The sequence below is a fragment of the Amphiura filiformis genome, chromosome 11, assembly GCF_039555335.1.
Source record: "Amphiura filiformis chromosome 11, Afil_fr2py, whole genome shotgun sequence".
NCBI lineage: Eukaryota > Metazoa > Echinodermata > Ophiuroidea > Amphilepidida > Amphiuridae > Amphiura > Amphiura filiformis.
In genome coordinates, this window is record NC_092638.1 from 4,680,842 (window position 1) to 4,702,188 (window position 21,347).

Here is a 21,347-nt window from a genome sequence, read left to right on the forward strand (position 1 = left end):
AGATATCCAAACAGTGAGAGTGTAAACAAACAACAAGAATATAGCTAAGAGCAAGCAAAATCAACAAGTTAATCGATGATCCGCATGTCCTTTTCTGCTTTCGTCTCAATTTCCTCTCGCTAAAAGCTTTCAATTGTTTCAAGACTGGTTATAATGGTCCTCAGAAAATATTTTATTGCTTAGCCAAGATTACACAATAAATGCATGCAATTATTGCTTGTCCCATATTTGTAAGTGGCTTTAAAGATGCTTTGTTAGATTCATATTACATGAAAGAAATTACACGTCATATGTGATGCAATGGAGCAAAATGGGTCGCTTGACAAGCAGATGTAACTGTTGTTTTTCTAATTACCATGAGTCCTAATTAACACCCATGTAAACTGACAGTTTGTTGAAACCCATAATATTGTCAGCCTACTACGATAATTGCCTAAGTCACTTTTTGTAATTTTGATGACGTTTTTGGGGCTCGAGCAAACTGACATATGAAAATTTTGAATGAGAAAAAAATCAGGACGCAGCAGGGATTGAACCCTGGTCGCTGGATTACCGGTCTAACCACTGTACTATATTCCTGAGTTCACAGTCGGTACTCGGGCAATCATAATTTCTCTGGCTTGCATCAGGGTTTCCTCGTAAATATTAATCTGTGTCTCGCATTGTCTTATGCCCTGCTAGTGTGAAACATATAGGCCGCCTCATTCTACATTATTTTTGTTATTTTGAGAATAAAGTACAAAATATGGTTCAAGCATGCATTTAAACATACTTATTCACCATCTTTGCACAAGAACAAATGATGACACAAATTGAAGGGTAAATCCAAAAATATTAGGGTGATTTCTTGAATTCTTCTACACACTCGCTATGAAATGATCAATGCAATTTTTTTTTTTTTTCACTAAAACTAAAATTTGCAAGATGCTGTGAACCTGGGGGCTCACTCACATGTAAAGGTGGTACGGGTATGTGCAGCAGTCACGGGTCCCTTTTGCAGGCTCTCCGGCAGTTCCTTAAGACCCACATTTGCATCATGCTCCAGTTCATTGAGCATAGCTCCAAAGCTTGTAATTTGGCCTAATTTTAGTTCACAGACCCTACCAAAATTTAAGTTGAGTCCCCCGGGCTGTGAACTACAAAATCTCAAAGTAGTTGGTTGCTAACCTTAATTGTAACAATCAGGCAGAATTGCATGACCAACAGATGGCAGTATTTAGTATTTCTATATTGTTGTACTTATACTTAGTTAATAGCAGACCTTGGTTTTCTCACATTCACTATTGGGCTATTCCATTTAAATTCCACACTACCCCTGTTGAAGATTTTGGAAAATCTCCATCCCCAAGAATTGAACCCGGGACCTCATGCACTAAAAGCAAGTACCCTAACCATTAGGCCACACTCTCCCCTTTCATCCTAACAAAAGCACCTGTTGCCTTACCTCTTGTATCCAGCAATCATTCCTCATTGTGTACCCAATTACCTATAACATCTAATTAAAGAATTTAAATAAATGTTTTCCTTTCCACTTCAGCTTTAAGTTTTCTTCATTATAATACAGAACTTCCATCTGACTTGAGTGAGAAGTAATATTGTCTAATGATTATTAGCGAAGTATTGATACAGCACAATACAACAACAAACTCATTATACTTTCATACTCTGACATTTTTGAGATATTTATATTTCTAATATATTTATAAGTGTGACACAAAACAAATATATGTTATAAAAAAAAAAAAAATCTGTTTGGTTCCATGCAAGTACATTTGTACAAGTCTGTACTGTGTATGATTTTAGTATCAATAATGAACACACATCAGAATATTTTGTATGGAGAAGTTTGTGCAAATATTTTGGCATACACAAAAAACCTAGAATATCATGTTTCTCAGTTATAGCCAAGAGTGTAAAACAAGGGGGATTTGTATGAATGGGAGATTAAAGTGAAATCTGTAAAAACGTTTTTTGAGCTCGGTGGTGAAAATTCTCATCGCGCAGGGGATATTGTGGCCGTGCACACTTGTGACTGGTTGCTGGAAATTCAAGGTGGTAAAATGACCATAAATGGAGATGCAGGGGACACCATAACATCTATCTTGTTTGACGTCATCTGCATCTGTGATGCCATCAGAGGTACATCAACATCACAAGCAACAATAATTCTTCAGAGCAATAACAAGCCGGTGAAAGCAATCTGGTGAGTGTATCAAAATTTAGCAGCGTAGAAGTTTACTTTTACTTTCTTTTCAAATTTACCGCTATGTATGAATTAACATTGTAATAAACCATGAAGTTGCATAATGTTCTATTAAATTCAATGGTACATGCTTCAAAAATAGGCAAAGCGTGTATGTATACATACTTTGGGAGAAGAGACACAAAATTGGTGAATGCACTATTAGCTGAGATTTGAAATACATCTTGGCAAATGTTGACACTTGAATTGGATTCCTGAAACCATGTTTAAGAAGTTATTATGGTAAAGACTTAGATCATATGAAAATGCTATTAGCCCTAACAACATTATATCTGAGGTTACCAACACAAGCATAAACAACTACTTTATTAATCAATCATCTTCCCAAAAAAAAAAAAAAAATAAATTTGGGTGCATTTGCACACAAAATACCTTTCTTGCTTATTATTATTAATATATTCTGTGGTTTGGAAATGGCATTGCAAGTGATGTACAGGAGGGATCACCGAGTGTTGCCAGCACCACATTCTAACCACCAAATTGGGCTAACTGGGACCTGCCTGAAGCAATTCAAAATACATGCCACAATTACCTTAAGTTGCCCTACTTGGGTTATCATCAGGGTATGGCATCCTTCATTCCTGGCCTTAATTGCAGAATTTTGGTTATTTCAGACAGAATATTGTCACCCTAGTACAATATTTTTTACCCTCAATTCTCCATTGCCATACATGTGCACTTAAGCATATAAGCCAGAGGTTCTCAATAGGCAGCCCACAGGCTAGGCCTGAGCCAGCCTGCTGACCTATTTGGGTGGCCCCTGAACAGCTCTAAAATGTACAGTAAACATAGCAAAAACAATAAAATAAAATGAATTTTTCCAGAGGATTCAAAGTGCTGTAATTTTGCTACAACTGGTGAATCATCACAATCAGATCACTTCAACTAGGGTTCGGTTGCAGCCGAACCCTGGCGCAAACCTATCCGCACTTAGATTGTAACATCCACCAATTATCTGTTCAGCTCCCCAAATTCCATTGGATGAAGGAAGTTTTTGATAACCAAACAACTATTCGCCGATTTTGAAATCAGGAGGAAACCGGAGATATTTGAGAAAACCTGTGAGAGTGAGCATGGATTGGGATAGACCAAATGCACATACAGTCCTTGGGCATGGCCAGGGCTTGAACTCGGAAACTCAGTGGTGCAAGGCAAGGGAAAAACCACTGCACCAACAAGGCGTATTTGGCAGCTTATTTTGGCCCACAAACACAAATCTTTGACATGAGTTTGCCCTCTTTGACCCGCAAGCAAATATAACTGAGAGCCCTTGATAATTTCATTTGCAGTTAGACATTCATATTCAAAGATGTTTTAACCACGTACAGGGTGTCCCAAAAAAAAGAGGCCCCACATTGCGCCCTCTTTTTCTCCTATTTCTGAAAAGTTGATCAAACATATTTTGGTATGTAAAAAACCTTCAATCGTTAGCTTTAATAAACCAAAACAATTATTTCAATCGGCTCATAACTTTTGAAGATATGTCCTTTTAAAGAAATGTATCCGTTTTTCACTCTGTCCACGGAGGAGGTTTGGCTACTTCAAAGATTGGAAAGTGCATATACCATGCATGAATATAAAACATTCCTCGATGATAACTTTATAAAATAACAACTTTATTTAAGGGAATGGGCTTTACCGGTGGGCTTATGGGTTATGGATTTTGTTAAGTGTCATTAATTTGGGCGAAATTGATGTGGGATAGGACTTCTTTTGCTATACTTGCAATTACTTATGTTTTTCTCGTTTCTTGCTTTCTTTTTAATGACAACATAAGTCATTTCTCTTTTTGGAATAAAAGGTAGCCCTGAAAAGGGCTGTTTAGTTTGTCTTTGGTTCTTTTGAAGTGAGTTTACTGTGCTGCTCTGCCCTCTACCTGGTTGCCTCCGTGACGAATACAGGTTTCAGCCCTAGTTCTCATTGCATTACTTGCGTTGTGTACCATCCTTAAGGCCTTGTGCGCCGGATACTTGCAAATGCAGCAGTAATATGGGGTTGCGAAGATGTTTGAAGCTAGCTGGTGATCCTCGCTTATAGTGAATGCTTTCCCAAGACTAATGCTATTATCTATCCATGTCATTAATTGCAATTCTGGGTAAAAACCACATGTGCCTGCTAACGGTCAAAATTTTTTTATTGCATGAGGTGAAAGGGCTTTGGTAGTAGGTTTCAAAAAGTCACATCAAAAATTCCTCCGGAGCTTGTTGCCATAGCAACGGCAGTTTTTATGATTTTCGTGATTTTTGCTTATTTTGGGGTGAAAATAAGGGAAAATATGTACTTTTCTGAATTGCTCCTGACTTTAAATTTGAGGTCACATTAAAAAAGCAACCTTACCACCATAAAGTATTATCTTAGTGCTTTCTCCAGATGCAAAAAATATTTCAATAATATTTCTCCATGTGCAATTTTAGGGCTGGGCAACATTGCCAATTAAGCACTTTTGAAAAATGCAATTTTACCCTATCTTTGAAGTCTAAAAACTAATTTTGCTTGAGCACCCAGAATTATTTCCTCTTTGATGGTACTTGAGCAGACATTGCCCCTTTCAAATTTGGTAAAAAATCTCTGGGGCTATTTGACCTGTAAAGCCAGTGTTGCCAGAAAATTTGATAATTGTCAAAAAATGCATTTTTCGAAATAATGCATTTTTCTACATGTTTACTCATGTAACCTTTAATACCACCAACTTAATTGAAATATTTGCACACTTTGCACACATGATTAGACACACACTGCAACGGAAGCAACACTTTGCGGCTGGGGACAAGTCCTGTCCTGCAAAAACCGGTATTGCCAGAAAATCTTACTTCATTAATCCAAATTTCCAATTTGTGCATTTTACAATATTATGTATTCGGTTAAGTTTATACTATCAATGGTAGTTGAATATAATGTGCATTTAAACATCATCTGATACAATACATGTTCAGACACATGGGCAAGTTTCTCGACAGGTGGCTTAGTAAGCCTTAGGCTTAGGCGACCTTGAGGATACTATAGGCTAAAGCCTAGTTTTGACCCAAAATAGTAATTTTTACATGGACATTTTTTTGAAATATGACAAATGCATCTTGGAAAGTGTATCAGTTTATTAAGATGGATGTTAAATCAAAAAAGTGACCTATGATTTTGACCTATGACCTCTTGCAATTCATAAGTAGGCCTAAATTGCCGTTTTTCAACGATATTGTTCATTTTGGGTAAAATGGACCGTTTTTACCATTTTTAGCAATTTTTTGCATTACAAAAGTTTTAAATTACACTTAACTTTATTGATAAATAGGGCTTCTTTAATTTTAGGCTATTGAGAGAATTCAACAAGTATGCAGTTTCCATGGCAACGACCATTAATGCTCATTTTTAAGCAAATATCTGTGAAATAGAGCTAATTTCCCAGTAAAATTAGCAAAAAATTGGCGTAAAAGGCAGTTTCCTTGTAAACTGGCATCTCTTTGAATTCTCCTAATAGCTTAAAATGTTATGCCAATCAAACAATATTTGAGGCTTTATGATAATCCTGTTAATGAGAATACACGAAACTGTTGATTCTTGATTACGAATCCACAAGGCATAGACGAGTGAACTCGTATCAAGGAATAACAGTTTCAAGTGTATTCGCTGATTTAAACCATTGCTTTATACTAACAATACGCTCTAAAACTGTGGATTCTTGCATAGAAAGCGTGTCAAGTGTTCATTCGTAGAAAATAATCTTCAGTAATGAATAGCGTCATAGCAATGGTTTAAGTACATTTTCCAGACATAATTTGTGTGATCTAGCCTGTAAATATATCAGATATTTTGTGTAATCTATTATGAGAATAATGAGTTTTAAACCTGACTCAACAGGCATTCAGTAGACTACATCTACACATTTTTAGCGAAACATGGCACAGAAGGCTAACAAAGAATCGAGGCTATATTGTAGATGAATCCAATTTCATGCATTCCTACACCTCAATGGCAGCCATAGCTGGCCATAGCTGCCCCCCTTAGGTCTATCCCACCTGAAATGTGAAATGATGTGGCCTTGGCAGTGGCGGATCCAGGGCAGTCAGAGGGGGGGATTTAAGAAAAAATAGAGAAAAATGTACGAAATGGAGTGACCCTCCCGTCCCACTCGGGCCCTGCATATTGGCGGGCCCGCAGTAATTTTCACATGATTTTAGGACGAGGACCCGCCTTCAAGCAATGCCTAAAATAATCGCCTTTCCTCCCTTTTGTCTTCTCTTTTCCCCTTCCCCTTTCTCTTCTCTTCTCTCCTTTTTTTTTTTTTTGGAGGGGGGGCGGCCGAACGAGGGGGCGGGCCCACTGCCCCTCCCAAATCCAGCGCCGGGGTCTTGGCGGGGATATGAAACTGCTCGCCCTTCCACCCTATGATCATACCATGATACTTTTGGAATGGCAATTTTTAACAAAATTGATATCATATAGGCCTACACATACAGATAGAAAATTATCTTGAGGATTGTGTTAGAAACAAGGGAAATCGGGAAAATAGGGAGTGTTTTAATTGCAACAGCCTATCATGACCCACTAGCTTCTTCACCATCAGTTGGATTATTATTTGCATTGTAAACATGGTAAATATTGTCTGCACGGTTGTTTCGATGTGAACACATGTGATGTTACCTTTCCACCCTGGACAAGTATATCTTCAACAGGTCCTGTATCAACGTAAAAGTAGAAGTCAAATTGATGGTATCAGAACGGATGTCTTAATTTAGGAGAGAAATTCAATAAGGGTGTCAAATAATGCAAATGTCAATATTGATGCCCCCATGGGAGTTTTAAGTTTATATTATTGTGCGTATCATTAATTTTACATGGCTACGTTTTCAAACAAATGCACGCATGTTTGACAAACTCAAAAATTACGGGTAAGCCTGTGGGTAAATTAATTGTCATATAATCTGGCAATACCATCATTGCCTAAGTTTCAAAACCTGTTTGTGATGGTGGTTAAAAAGGGTCCATTTTTGCCCAAAATCATTAAAAACCTGCATTTTAGGCCTACTAATGAATTCCAAGAGGTCATAGGTAAAAATAGGTCACAGAAAAATAGTGTGATTTACTTTTTTTTGATCCAAACGTCCATCTTAGTAAGCTGATACACTTTTTAAGGTGCATATATCATTTTCCAAAAAATTTTCTATGTAAAAATTACTATTGTGGGTCAAAAGTAGGCTTAGTATCCTCTAGGTCGCCAAAGCCTAAGGCTTACTAAGCCACCTGTCGAGAAACTCGCCCATGTGTCTGAACCTGTATTGTATCAGATGATGTTTAAATGCACATTATATTCAACTAACATTGATACTATAAAATTAATTGAATAAATAATTGTAAAATGCACAAATTGGAAATTTGGATTAATAAAATATGATTTTCTGGCAATACCGGTTTTTGCAGGACAGGACATGAACCCAGCCTCAAAGTGTTGCTTACGTTGCAGTGTGTGTCTAATCATGTATGCAAAGTGTGCTAATATTTCAATTAAGTTGGTGGTATTAAAGGTTACATGAGTAAATATGTAGAAAATGCATTATTTTGAAAAATGTATTTTTTGAAAATTATCAAACTTTCTGGCAACACTGGCTTTACAGGTCAAATAGCCCCAGAGATTTTTTACCAAATTTGGAAGGGGCAATGTCTGCCCAAGTACCAACAAGTACCAGACTTCAAAGATAGGGTAAAAATTGCATTTTTTCAAAAGTGCTAAATTGGCAATGTTGCCCAGCCCTAAAATTGCACATGGGGAAATATTATTGAAATATTTTTTACATCTGGGGAAAGCACAAAGACAATACTTTATGGTGGTAAGGTTACTTTTTTAATGTGACCTCACATTTAAAGTCAGGAGCAATTCAAAAAAGTACATATTTTCCCTTATTTTCACCCCAAAATAAGCAAAAATCACGAAAATCATAAAAACTTCCGTTGCTATGGCAACAAGCTCCGGAGGAATTTTTGATGTGACTTTTTGTAACCTACTACCAAAGCCCTTTCACCTCATGCAATAAATTTTTTTTGACCGTTAGCAGGCACATGTGGTTTTTACCCAGAATTGCAATTAACCGTGTGTTTCGTTTAAATCTTTGATGTAGCCAAACCTCATCCGTGGACAGAGTGACAAACGGGTACATTTCTTAAAGAGGGCATATCTTCAAAAATTGTGAGTCGATTGAAAGAATTGTTTTGGTTTATTAAAGCTAACGATTTAGGGTTTCTTTACATACCAAAATATATTTGATCAACGTTTCAGAAATAGGAGAAAAAGAGGGCGCAATGTGGGGCCTCTTTTTTTTGGGACACCCTGTATGTGTGTTTCTAGGACCCTTAAACATAAATTATACAATTAGGGTGAAGATATGTACAGAAACAATCCTTTTTATTCTAATAATTTGGATAATAGTGAGAATATTTGTGATAAAAATAGTACCAAACTTATTGAAAATGTTGGGTTATTTGAAACTTATTGAAATGTTGGGCTATTTGTGAGTCCTTGCTATGGCCAAACCTGGCACTGAAAACTTGGCAACACTGATGACAGGTATTGAGGGCAAGGGATGGTGTGGCTTGGGCTGTCATCCTCATGGATCATAATGGATAAAAGAAATCAGATCAGGGGATTGCCGCTGATCCAGTATCAAATTTACCTTCACCTTTCTGTAACTTGTGACAGTTGTCATTCTCTACATTTAACCCTGTGCCGATCTAACATTGCCTCTGATTGGTCAATTACATGACATTTTCAATTTAATCACCAATCAGAATGGAGCTTTGCAAATAATTCACCACAATTTGTTTGTGTGGTGAAATTATTCTAACAATGTTGCTGATTGGTCCAATTGATAATGAAAACTTCTTTTTGGCCAATCAGCAGGTAGTTCTCATGGGGTTAAATACAATGTGATTTCTGAGAAATGATTTTTATGCCGGGAGGGATGAGATGCACCTCATATCATTGTGCAACTGACACTAATATATCATCCTAACACTTTACGTTGTGTGCAAATTGACATGTCTTAGTACCAGTAAATCCAGAATTTGATGGGATTTGAAGCAACATGTAGTGCTTTAAAATTTTAATTGCTAGAAAATTTTGAACTGATTTTGCTGAGTCTGAATGCATCCATTACTGCTTGATCCATTACAATTTTCTGTTGTCACATTTTGTAATATTTTCAAGAATTGATACTTTGTAAAAAATAATGGAATAAATTGGGTTAAATGGGACTTTGTATTATGTTAACTTCTTCTTCTAATAAATGTGTGAAACAAACAGTATATGTGACCCACTCTGACAAAACCAGACATAAGTCACTAATTTTGAAAATTGAGTTTTTGATATCATCACTTAGCATAGGTCATCAGCTTTCATTTGATACCAAAATTATGTTTCTGGGACATGTGGTCCTCATTCTATGGCTTTTCAACGGGAAGGGGGGAAGCAACACATAAGGAAAAGGCAAATGCAAGAAAAATGGCTTTAAAGTTGTAAAATGACATGTTTAAGGACTTGATTTGGCTCAGAAAATGCTTGATTTAGGTGCTTTAGACATAAAAGAATATTTTGTTTTCAATGGTAGGTTAAAGTAAACATATTAAGAAATCAAAAAATAATAAAAACTGAAAAACAAAATCTGCAAGGTTTTTCACCCCTTTTCCAACTTTGGCTCGCCGTATCTCGAAATGGCTGAGTGCGACTTATGGCGTGTTTTGTCAGAGCAGGTCACATATAATTACTATAATATTTTTTGTTGATATTTTGCCTCCACCAGGATATTGAACTAGCAACCTCTTGCACCAGACTGCTGGTCCACAATGCATATTGTATTACTGAGCACATAGTAGTTTTCTTTCATTTTTGAGATGGGTGCAAGTGATCACTCTCCTCACAACACTCCCAACAAGAGTGATATGTAACTCTGCGGGCAATTTTCAAAACTAAGTGGTACTCAACTGAAATAGAGACATCTTCTAAGCACTCTCAGGAGATCCCCAAATAGATTCATCATGTTTGTAGATATACAGTAAGATAAATTTCTTTTGAGCAAAACCAAATATTTTACTCACTATTGATGATTTCGCCTATCATGGTCGATACACCCTCTACAGTCGGGATACATAATACCATTTTTAACCCTGATGCGGTTGTGATGTCAATGCGTTGAGACAGCTGTTTCGTGCGCACATCTATGGGCCATCTTTAAACATATGCTTGTGTACGCCATCGCTTTTGGCGAACACTAGCTATTTGTAGCTGCACCCAATGAAATGTGCACTCAAAAGTCGGAGGGGGGATACGGGTCTCGAGTCCCCCGACTGTTCTAAAATTTTCAGCTCGCTGTGGTCGCCATAATAGCCAATTCCCCAATTGCCATATCAGGGTGGAAAATGGTATAGTTTTTCCAACAAATTTTGCTTATTACTTACCCAGTGCCTGTGGTCCAGCATACTCTATAAGCATCCCTACAGCTCGCACTGCATTGGATTTGACTTTGTCATGATCTCCTGCTCCTTTAGTGGCCGCTTCCAAAAGCTTGTGTAACAACATATCAGCAAATTCATCCATGAAGGCAGTGTCTCCAGCTTCCCTGCAAATAAAACAATTGTTATTATTTTCTATAAGTAGCTCCATCAATCAATCAATCAATCAATCAATCCACATATTAATCAATCAACTAGTCAACCAATTGATAGATTGTTAAGCTTATGTAACAACATGTCAATTGCTTCCCTGCAAATAACAAATCACACCTTAATTGATTAATCAATCAAAATCCATCAATCAATCATGATCAATATATTTTGTTCAATTGATCAATTAATCAATCAATCACTGATTGATTTGATCAATTGATTGATTAGTATCAAACGAGGTCATAAACCACTAACTACTAAGTGCTGCCCATGCAAATTTTTAATGTCCAAGCTTAAAGATGCAAATTATTGATATATTTAAGATAAAAATGGCAAAAAGTTTGTTTCTGAGTAAACCTTTTTGCCTGACGAAAGGAACAAAGAAATATTTTAGAATTGCACTCTTTCATTTCAATTTGTGTAAGTTTAACCGAACTGAATCTCACTAAAGCTCACTATGAAAAGCACTGTGCATGCATGAATTCAACATGATGTGATGACGCAATCAGCCTAAGTCATATATACCCAGGGAATCACTGGCCGGGCCAGCGAAACCGCTGTAGAGTACAGGCCGGTGATCTTGTGCATGGCATGTGAGGGGTCGGAGGGTCAAATCCTGGGGTGCAAAGTGACTTCTTTGTTCATCTTCTCTCCTTTTCGTTTGTTCTTTCCCTTCCGATAGCAAAAAAACTTTGAGTTCAGTTAGGGTATCACTTCAAATGCAAGTTAGTGAAAACCATACTGGAATGAAGTTTTCCTTGATTATATTACAAAAATTGTCAATAAGCCCTTGAACTGAATTTCACCCTATATACCAAATTTTAATTCACCTATGAAAGATGCAGACAATACTCTATTTTTCACACCAACACGACACTAACCCAGCCAGACAGAAAAGTGAAAAGTGCAATGTCCGGTCAATGCACTCTTAGCCAATCAAACCATCTTTGAAACACAGAAAAGAGCCAAAATCAATTACATAGAAATGCCTGCAAACATCGACTTAGAATGAGGTGAACTATAAGTGAGAATAAATCTGCATCAATGCACATCGTAAGTAGCCTGCATTGGGTCTAAAAGGATGTGTGTGTACTAACGGTGAATGCATACAGGCAATTCTCTCCCAGAGAAATTGCACCGGCCCTCATGCGTGTAAAGGGCCGTTCATTATCTCTACGCCGCAATTGCTCTGCGATGCGGTGCGTTGCTGCACTGCATCGTACTGCAAGATATTGCATTGCAGTATCGCAATAAAATTAAATACATTTGGAAATGCGACGAGTTGCATGAGCAATTGAATGAATGGACCTTAAGGCCGGGGGCACTCAACTTTGGAGGTGACGCGTATGTAGGGCTGTTAAGACCCCTTTTTCAGCATCGCTGTCACCCAAAGACCCCATATTTTTTACAAACACATACTCGCTCCGCTCTGTCACCGAAGACCCCTATTTTTCCATTTGATCTGTCACCCAAAGACCCTTATAAGTTCAATTTGAACAGCAACCTTCAATTATCACTGATTTTGTTACTTATTTTGAAAAAATAAAGAAATTTGAAGCCATTTAGAACTAGAAATTCGATTTTCGAGGTGTTTGTGGCGCTGCTTTGGTTCTCACCCAAAGATTCCATTTAAAAAAAAAGGTCATGTTCTCACCCAATGACCACATATTTTTTACATTTTGCTCTCACCGAATGCCAAAAATCATGCTCTCACCCAATGACCCCATATTTTTTACATGTTGCTCTCACCGAATGCCCCTTAGTGCGAAAGCACCAGCCCTACACCTATATCCCCGGGCCTTAAGGGCCAAAGGCTGCGGCCAGAAAAGGTTGATTTTTTTGTGCCCAGATTTAACAAATATTGCGCAGAACATGGATTCTTCCGAGATCTATCAAAAGGTACATTTAGCAATAAGTGTTGTACAACATCTGTTATCATACTGCATGAAATTTGCAGAATTCAGATGTCCCAAAGCATAATACAAATTACAGACTTGTAGTCGAGACAAACTTGTGTCTTGAGTCGACTCATCAAGGGCTCAAGTCTCGAATCTTCCTGAATATTGAGTCATGGTCAAACTGTTGAGACAAGTCGAGTCATTCAATATACACATGCTCAAATTGATCCGTAATTCAGATAAACCACATTAATGCAGGTTTAGTATCCCATGTGGATTATACTGTTGATGCAACCAATTTCACATTCAATCAGGCACATGCTTATTAAATCTGATTATCACAAAATTTTATTCTAAGCACTAAATTAATTATGTATGCAGATAATCTATAAACATGTGTATATTATGTTCCATTAGTCTGTAAATGGGCAATTCCAAGCCCATTAGATTGCCGCACTGCATCGTACTGCAAACTACTGCACTGCAACATCATTCTGCAATGCGAAGTTTGCACATGAATTCTTTTTAATGCAGCAGCCAATTAGGTAGGTGAATAGTATAATGGAAACTATTTTGGGTAAGTGAAAGATTAAAGTGGGAGAAACTTTTCCAAATGACCCTAATTTGTGTATGCAAACTTCGCATTGCGGAATGATGCTTGGAATTGCCCAAATATACTTGTCTGGTTCTGTCCACAGAGGTCTACTATAAACTTGAGACGATCTACTGTACATGTTCACGTAACCTCCTTCAACTCATTTGCATAATTTTGGATACCAGGATCGTATTCCGATTCGTTAAACTTCTAATTAGCATACTTTTGGATACCTCCATATTTGGGTTTACCTATCGTTGTTTACATCATGACGTCATTAGAGCTTGTCACTTAATTCCGATGTGAAACACGACAAACATTTGCATTTTACTTTCATTCGTGAAATACCATATAGCGGAAGTGTTAGTTTTTTATATTAGAGAAATATTTCTGCCAATGACCCCATGTTGACAATGGCAAAATATGCTGTATTAATTCTGGAAAGACCTGCCGATTTGTCCGCCATTTTTATTTTTAACTAATAGGTCATTTAGTAGACTTGTTTACCAATCGATTTTGTTATCCTAACTACAGTTCGCACATTGAAAAGTGAACTTCAACGTATGTGGTGCAAAAATTCTTGCAGTACCTTTTCTGATTCATTTACATGTTTCAGCCAGGATGGTTACGTTTGCAGCCACGCATCGGTGTACAGTTGTTCAGATCTAGCTTATACTAATTCTAATATCTTTGGGTTCTGTCACACCTAAGATGGCATAGCTCAATGACCCCCTATTCACCCCCTGAGTACTACCTGCCGATCTAACATTGCCTCTGATTGGTCAATTACACAATATTTTCACTTTAATCACCAATCAGAATGGAGCTTTGCAAATAATTCACCCCAATTTTTTTGCGTGGTGAAATTATTCTAACAATTAATGTTGCTGATTGGGCCAATTGACAATGAAAACTTCTTTTTGGCCAATCGGCACATAGTTCTCATGCGGCTAAACATGCAAAGCTCAAAATTTGGCTTCAAGTTGTGGAACATGAGTTTTTGTACCTCGTACATCCAAAGGTCATCTTTGACCCTGTTCACATTAGAAGATTTCTTCATTTGACGAAGATAAGTTAATCTAATTAAGCATGCATACACATTACGCTGAACGAAGACATTGCACTGTACACATTTCATAAAATTAACGAAGCTATTAACGCCCGGCTATTATTTTAGCCAGCGAAGGTCACTTGTCACATGATCACTTTCCTTCGTTGAACGAAGCGAGTGTACACATTACAAAATTAGCTTCATCAAACAAAGTATTTCTTCGTCAAAACAACCTTTTTAGCTTCGTTGAACAAAGCAATTTAAATCTTTGTTGAAGGAAGCAAAGTGCGTACACATTAGGAAAAAAAGATTTTTAATCTTCGTTTGAGGTTCGTCGAAAGAAGAAAATTTTCAATGTGAACAGGGTCTTTGAGAATGATATTGGGGTTTAAAGGAACTGTGCCCTAGATTGTCACATTTAATAGCCCGGTGATAACATAGCAGTATAACCTTGGAAGTTTGAAGATGTTCATCCCCCCACAAAAACAATAGTATTTTTTTAATGTCTTGTTGTTCACTTTCAGTTTATTTCTTTTCCATTCATAAGGAACTGCTCCGAAAAGTCACACCAAATGTAACTAAGTCATTAAAAGCACACCAGCACATGGATAAAGCCTTGGACTTCCACAGTTGTGTTCAAAGTGGATCACAATTGATTGATCCAATACAGCACAATAGAGAGAATAGGAAGATGTAGGGATGAAATCTTACATAAGGCAACAGGTATAAACCGTCTTCTACTGGCCGACCCGACCTAGTTTTTTGTTACTACATTCATGTAAAATCAGTGTTTTTTTTGGCGAAGTGGATTTATTACTTTGATTAACGTCTTTGCTTTACAATTGTAGACTAAGACAAATCTGCCATTTTTGTAACTTTTTCTAATCTGTTGTAATTTAATTCACAGTTCTTGTAATCTCTTGAAATTCCATTACTGATCATTCTGATAAAATAATAGCAGCGAATCATGACTCAAACACCTGTCACTGATTCTTTCACTACCTATTGTTTTGTAGGTAGGCCTATGATCAGGGTCTATCAATTAGCATATGTGTGTCACTAATGGTGACCTACATTTCTTTTATTATTTTGCAATTCTGTAGTCATGTTTGAGTTACACCCGGTGTAAACTTACACTAACATTGATAAAAATGCCCAAAATACTTCCCTACTCCTGCTGCGTGCCCGGACTGCGTGTCCACACCTACTAGCCTACTCTTAGCACTACGCTGACCAGTTCCACCAAGTACTAGTATTCACTTCTCATAAGCTACCACCTCCAGTGTTTCCATGACCTTTTTCAACCTTGCGATATGTAATTTCCTACCACTTTTTTAGGGGATTTAGGTCTTTTCATTCAAAAAGGTTCACTTCTTGGAAGTCCTGCATCCCCCCATAAAGCATGCATATGGGCCTGTGCATGATCCCTACAGGGGCGGATCCAGGAATTTATAGCCACCTGTAGCGGCTCGGCGCCCATACAAAGTCAGACAAAAATGCCGCTCTGCAAAAATACACAAAGTCAGGCACTGCTCTGCAAAAATTAGCGGGGGAGCACCGGGCCCTAAATCCACCTCTGCCCTACATGCAATCCTTGCTTCATGTTTCTATTCTTTTTATCTTCTTTACTGTTTATTACAGCTATTTTTTCTTAAATAAACCCATCATCACTATAATTAGCCTGTCCAATTAAACTCATCAATTATAAGAATGACCTTTGCTTCAAAAACAGCAAATAACTAGCTACTAAACATGCGAATCGTGCCAAAGTCTACCTCTATCCAAGAAACAACCTGTAAAATCATTGATGTGAGACAATGTATGCATCAAATGGTGTCTTGGCTGATATATTGATGTGTGATGAGATATATCTCTAGGGTGTTCACTAGCTGATGTTATTTTACATAGTTTTCAGACTGATTACTCCCATCAACCCATGGTATTTCACAGTCCACTGAACAAAAAGCAAACATCACACACCATAATGGCCTCATTCCAATTGCATAGTTCAATAACCTCAATTAAACAATCGTAGTGAAAAATTTGACCTCAAGGTGCAGAGTATGAGTTTTTGTACTCAAATTTCAAAGGTCATTCAATGAATGTACAAATGTATTAGGGTTTAAGAACTGTGCCCTGATAGATGAGCATGTTGTGGATCCTAGTGACATCACTCCCTGCTATTTTAAAACTGCCATATTTCTTCCCCATAAAAAAAGGTTGATTGCCCTTTCCCGACCGACCAAAAAAATTCAAAATCGCAGTCGGGTTTTTTTTCAAAGTGGAAATGCAGCTTTCAAATATTTTGATGGAGTTCTCAGCACTAAATATTGGTGAAATTTAGGTGTAGACCCAATATATTCACCTATATATGTCAATGAATGCTGTATATTTAAAACAAATGCTCTATTTCTTGAACTGCATGAACTTTTAGTTACAGTTCAAGTTCATGTACATTCTGTTAAAGTTGCCTCAGTGTTATACTGACCAAGACCAAGAACTGTTTGCTGAGTCTTATACAACATCCTCTGCCTGCAAACGAGCTAGGATTAAAACGATAAGTGTTTCTCATTGATCAAATGGTCCATGGCATGCTGTAGAGATACCACAGAATACTTTGAGATCTTTAAAAAAAAAGATTGACCTACCAACTCAAATAAAATTTGAGCTGAAAGGGCAAACAAATCTTTTTATTTTGTTGGCCTTATTTTCATTTGACTATCCTACCTTTCTTCCTTCATCCATTCTCTTCTTTTTCTCTTTCAAGCTTTCTTCATTCTTTTCTTTCTTTGTCTTTCTAGCTTTCATTCTGGCTACTTTTGGTTACTACGTTGGCAACCGATTTTTATAATAAAAACCATGATTTTAACCATATTTTCACTGTTTTTTGCCCTTCCCATATATTCCTTGATCTCTCGTATGAATTTGGCGACATTTGGATTGAAATTGATGGAGCCTTTTGATGGACATTAATACAAAAATACACCCTTTCAACTTTTCCCTATTTATAGTAAGGTTAAATGAATAATTGACACCATTAGCTCATAAATATGCAAGAGGTGTAATAAACCAATCTTCGGGTTCATGATTATAAGCCTGTTGCCAGTACCTCAGGAAAAATATTTTACCCTACTTCACCTTTAACCATGTAGTATTTCTACAATACAAAAACTTTAAGAAAAAGTAAAGAAAAGTCTATCAAACTGGGAATGATGTCAAAATATTATTACCAGGAGTTAACTTCTTTCTGTCTGGCTCATCTTTGCAAAGCTGATTGACCGAGATAATGTGCTTCACATTTTTGCATCATAAATGGAATTCTAATGGATTGGTGATGCTGACAGGATTGGCTGATTAAAAGGAAAATATTTTGTTTCATGTTCTGTCCCTCCTCAGTTTTCAATTTCGTTTTGATCTTTCTTTTTTGTTTCAATTTCTTGATTTGTAAATACTTTAAAATTAAATTTATTTTTATGCATGTTAAATAACAGCTCTATCAGGGAAATGAATAACGTTCATATGCCTGGGGTCACTCCCATTATGGCCTGTACACCCTTCGCGAGAATCAATTTGTGAAAAGCACCCTAAACAAGGATTGAACCCTTGACTAAAATGATACCCTAAACAGGTAACATACACCTGTTTTTACACCCTAAACAGGGATTTTATTCCTTGCATCAAATTTCATACCCTATAAAGAAGATTTGTATTGACCACTGGTTATTTTCTCTGGGATTTTCAATAAAATTTCAAATTTCACACCACAAATTTCTTCTCACATACTTTTTGAAGATTATTTCCCCTTTCATATTTATCTCTCCATCTATCCAATTTACATACACTTTCCATGTATTAGCACATTACAATTTTGCTACCCCTTTTTCCAATTTATCATGTTTTTGACACCCTAAACATGCTATGCACACATATTGTGTCTATCCACAAAAAAGTACCCTTTTTACATGTTTTTTTTCTTCTCGCGGATGGTATACAGGCCACACTGGTAGTGACCCCCGGGTCATACGCTTTTGTTGTACATTGCACTCAACTTATAAAGAGTCATACGTCACTTTTTTTATACATTCAGGAAGAGTAGAAACCAAAAACTGTCTTTTACTGGCCCTTGGTTGAGTAACTTCATAATAGTGCATTGTACGGATCGACCTACTCAAAAATAATTGAGGTCTATGTACGGTATATTATTAACAGCGTTCTGGAAATAATACAAGCGATTCTAGAACACAAACTATACCAAGTATGCATATTTCATCCACAGACATCTACCTGTATTTAAGCAAGTATACTGCACACAAACATTTTCTGAACACTTAAAACAAAAGCAATAGAGAGACACTTAAGACACTAAAATTAATTTTTGAGAATTTTGTTCTGCATATTTTGATACCTCATTTGGCACAATGCAACTTTTAACAATTTGAAGACAGACTTCATTTGCATTATTTTTACCTCACATTATCATTATTTTTCTTAATTATTATTTTTACATGTTTTCCACGAAAATTTCAGTGTTTTCTGTTTATTTTCTTAAATTCCGTGGATTTTTCTGTTTTTCCGTGACACTGAGAACTTTCCATTTTAATTTAACCCTTTTAAGGGTTATTACGTTTTTTCAGTGTAATAATAATGTTTGGGTGCAGTTATTTGAACTTGTCTTCAAAAAACAAGTTATTAATGGCTTAAAAGGTGTTATGGAAATAAGCTTTCCGCTCATCCCAAGTTCCCCTGTACATCCGTCATCAACAGATGATGCATCCGTTAACAAAGCAGAAGTGCCATGACCAATGCATTCCCTAATTCATCAAATTCTTTCAGACTAAATGTGCTTACTGAGCTGCAAATGGTCAACAAAATCTAATTAATTAGAGATAGAGTGTGGAAATGAGTACTGCCATAAATGTGGAATATACTGACCATAAATTGCGGATATGGATAAATGAAATAGTTCAATGACTCTCATCAAAAAGGTGGTTGTCTACAACTTAACCCCATGAGAGATACCTGCCGATTGGCCAAAAAGAAGTTTTCATTATCAATTGGCCCAATCAGCAATATTGTTAGAATAATTTCACCACACAAATAATTGGAGTGAGTTATTTACAAAGCTCCATTCTGATTGGTGATTAAAGTGAAGTTATCATGTAATTGACCAATCAGAGGCAATGTTAGATTGGCAGGTAGTGCTCAGGGGTTAAAGGTGGGTGATCAGATTGACTGTGCTAACCTCTATGCATTTTAATGGAACATTTCAGCCATTTACGATTCAATGTGAGCTGCCAGATGATGAGCCTGTCAAATTGTATGTTCTATATGCACCACAACATGAGGAAAAGAGACCAGGTCGGCAGCGTACATTATTCTTACATACAAACAGCGCCTGTTCAACCAGACCACATAATATCTCTGGTCCAGGATCGCAAAAATCAGAAAAAAGTTGTAGTCGCCTGCTCCGCAGCTGACTGATGATGATGATGATGATAATGATGATGATAATGATGATGATGATGATGATGATGATGATGATGATGATGATGATGATGATGATGATGATGATGATGATGATGATGATGAAAATACAAAACTGTGAAACAAATTTCAATTTTTCTGATATCAGTGTCATTAACTTGACTTTAGTTTTAACTCTAGTTCATTAACTCTATGATTATTTGTAAATATAAATGATAAAATACAAGGAATTTGGCTCAAATTATATTTCCATCCCTTTAACCTTAGTTATCTCATCTTCCCTGGTTATCTACAGAATAGGATGTTCCCAAAAAGGGCATGTAATCCAATTGTTTCATCAATCAACAGGTCCTATAAGATGTATGTGGCCAGCACTATCTCATCAATCAGGTGTCTAATTGGTGGAAGAAATGGTCAAGCACAAAGGAAACTGCCCTTCACAGATGAGCACAGTCGTTAATAACAAATCGGGTAGAAAATATCCAATTATTGAGTTAGATGCAATTTGCTTTCTATCTGCAGTCCAATCTATTTCTGCCCATCTCTCTTACACCTCTCTCTCTCTATTTCTCATCTGTCTTCAGGGTTGCCAAAAATTTCAGCCTGAAGTCCGATTCTTACTCCACCTCGCAGCGCGATGCGATGCTTTTAAAACATCGCAGCATCGTGCATTGAAATTAAAATGTACATTTCAATTTTATGGTGTGATGCTGCAATATTTAAAAAGCATGTGGGGTCTGCATCTCCTTTTAAGATCATTCTGCCGACCTTGATTTTCCAGCAGCCAATCACAAGTGTGCACGGCTGCGATATCGCAGCGTGATGCAATAAAGTTGAACAAAATCCAACTCCATCGTGGACCGAAATTTCCACCACGTGATGAGAATATTCACCTCAGAGCTTGTAAAAACCTGGCTCAGATTTCAGTTTTTATAGCATCGCAGGAAACTTCAGGAAGTCGCAGGAGCCAATTTTGAAAAATCTCCCAATTTTGTTCTTAGCCATGGTTTCTATAGGACAGAAAATTGTCAAAAGTCATGGTGATAATGGTCAAAAGTCATCCAACTGGGCTACCAAATTGCACATTTGGAAACCCTGATTGTCTCTCTTTCTCCCCTCTCTACTATTTCTCTCCTCGTTCTCCCTTGTATTTCGATCACTTTTCTTTTGATTGCAACCCCCTTTAATCCTGCTTTCAAATTCAATTTTTTAATTTTTCCTGATCTGAATCTAATTTCTTTATCTTTCAATCTCCCATTCTATTTCACTGTTGATTTCAGGCCTGCTCTTTTAATCACTCTTTTAATCTCACTCACTTGCCTTTTCAATTATCACCATATTTCTCTCTCTCCCTCTCTCTCTCTCTCTCTCTCTCTCTCTTAATGTCCCTTGATGTTACTCACAATATTT

The 21,347-nt window shown here is 36.9% G+C and overlaps 1 protein-coding gene across 3 annotated transcripts in view; it reads right to left on the minus strand.

Annotated features, from left to right (window-relative positions):
• Positions 1 to 21,347, minus strand: part of LOC140164243 (HEAT repeat-containing protein 6-like) — a 386,072-nt gene that overhangs the window by 239,827 nt on the left and 124,898 nt on the right. For all 3 annotated transcript variants that reach the window (XM_072187509.1, XM_072187510.1, XM_072187511.1), the window contains one exon: positions 10,703 to 10,863. In XM_072187509.1, coding sequence (XP_072043610.1) covers positions 10,703 to 10,863 — 161 coding nt within the window. The remainder of the gene's footprint in view (positions 1 to 10,702; positions 10,864 to 21,347) is intronic.